General features: G+C 67.1%; 1 protein-coding gene across 1 annotated transcript; it reads right to left on the bottom strand.

Annotated features, from left to right (window-relative positions):
- Positions 1-581: 581 nt before the first annotated feature.
- Positions 582-1,860, bottom strand: CXXC4 (CXXC finger protein 4). Its single transcript, XM_069013278.1, has one exon. It carries the CDS (start codon positions 1,858-1,860, stop codon positions 649-651), a length of 1,212 nt encoding a protein of 403 aa, XP_068869379.1. The 3' UTR covers positions 582-648.
- Positions 1,861-2,071: the final 211 nt, after the last annotated feature.

Genomic DNA, 2,071 nt, shown 5'->3' on the forward strand with positions numbered 1-2,071 from the left:
AACCGTACATACAGTTCAGTCAGAAATCAGTTCAGTCATACCTGTGCTATTCTTCCATTGTGTTTAATACACCACGAGCAGGTTATTTCAAGAAAGACATTGCCACAGAGATCACTTGGTGCATTTCACCTACTACTGGGCTCCATGGCCCGTTGTCTGTCTGGGACAAACTGCTACCAGCCAGCCTGGAGATGAACTTGCCATTGCTTTCCCTGAACTTGTGACAGCGAGATCCTGATGTTCAGCTAAAACTTTCCTTTTCCCACCTCCCCGTTCCTACAAACTGCCCCGAATCGTCTTGATTGCCATTAATAAAAAAAGTGGGGGGAAAAAAAAGGGGGAGAGAAATAAGGAAAAAAAAAAATAAAAAAGGAAAAAAGAAAAAAAAAAAGAACCAGAGAGCCAGCAGTCTTATGGAAACAGCACGGCAGGTAAACCAGGTTAGCATCGTTCCGAAACAGCCACGAGCTGGCGGGGCGAGGGCCGGCGCCCCCCGGCCGTCCCTCCTCGGCCCGGGGCCGGGGGCCAGCGGCCGGGGCCCGGCTCGGCGGGGCGCCGCGGGAGGCGGCGTTTCTCTTCCCTGCGGGGCGGAGAGGGGCGGGCGGCGGGGCCGCGCCGCGGGGAGCCGCGCCCGCGGCGGGGGCTCCCTCAGAGCCTGAAGGAGGCCTCGGAGAAGGGATGCTGCATCTTGAAGCTAGACAAGAAGCACTGGAGGGGCGGGGGCAGGGGGTTGAGGAGGGATGGCGGGAGGCTGGGGAAAAAGAAATCATCTCCTCTGACCTCTAACGAAGTGCCCGGTTTTTTCTTAAGCTCTTCACATTTCCTAAATTTGCAGATCTGGTGTCCCGTTTTGCGGTTCCTGCAACTGCTGCAGACTCCACAGTTGATGAGCCGCTTGCAGGGCACGCACACCCCGCAGCGTTTCCGCTTCTTCTTGGCGGGGTTGCCCGCCCCGGCCCCGGCCCCGCCGCCGGTGCCACCGGCCCCCCCTCCGCCTCCGCCGCCACCGCCACCGCCACCGCCTCCGCCGCCCCCCGCGCCGGCGGCGGCGCCCAGGGCGGAGGCGGGCGAGGCCGAGGCGTGGCTCTGCGGGCAGTCCGCCAGGTTGGCGATCTGGAAGGCGCTGTCTGTGACGGCGGCCGAGGCCGCGGCGGGGGAGTGCAGGGCCGTCATGACGATGACCCCGGGGGGCAGGGAGAGGCCGCCCAGCGCCGGGATGGCCGAGAAGGTGCCTACGCGGTCGGGGAGGTTCATGATCTCGGCTTCGGCGGCGCCGCACTTGAGCTTGTTCATGCACTCGCCGGCCAGCGGCCGGCAGTGCTCGGGGGCGAGGGTGGAGAGGAAGTTGCCGTTGGCCATGGGCAGGGCGGGCTGCTCGGCCGGCGGGCAGCCGGGCTTGCCCAGCCGCTGCGAGTCGCTCCGGTGGTGCATGCCGCCCCTGCCGGCGTGCAGCGAGGAGGCGGCGGCGGCGGCCGCGGAGGCGGCGGCGGCGGCGGAGGAGGAGGAGGAGGAGGGTTTCCTCGCGCCGCCCGCCGCGCCGCCGCCGCCGCCGCTGCCCCAGAGCATGGCCGTGGCGGCGGCGGCCGTGGCGGTGTCGCAGTTCCAGGGGGACATGCCGATGCGGGCGGCGGCGGCGGCGGCCGCGCTGGGGAAGATGGGGGTGGTGATGCGGGCGATCTTGGCCGCCTGGGGGAAGGCGCCGCCGTTGGTCTTGTAGAAGGTGGCGAAGGAGCGGTACCTCTCCATCTCCGAGTTGTAATCCACAAGGCTGTTGAGGGCCCCCTCGGGCAGGTGGCTGTCCTTGGGCAGCCCCGGCGCCTCGGGGTTGGGGCCGCTCTCCACGCACACGTTGGTGTTCATGGTGGCCGGAGCGGGGGGGCGGCGGGAAGGGACGGGACGGGGGGGCTGGGGGCCGGGGGGAGAGGGACGGGGCGGGGGGGGGGGGGTCGCTTAATCCTCCTCCTCCTCCTCCGGACGCATCCCCGCGGTCGGTGCTTGGCCGGGCAGCCGTTCCTCCGGCATCCTCACGGGAGCTGCCGCAGCTGAAACACAAAAAGTCATTTCCGAGGGG

Source organism: Aphelocoma coerulescens, chromosome 4 (assembly GCF_041296385.1).
Source record: "Aphelocoma coerulescens isolate FSJ_1873_10779 chromosome 4, UR_Acoe_1.0, whole genome shotgun sequence".
NCBI classification, from domain to species: Eukaryota; Metazoa; Chordata; class Aves; order Passeriformes; family Corvidae; genus Aphelocoma; species Aphelocoma coerulescens.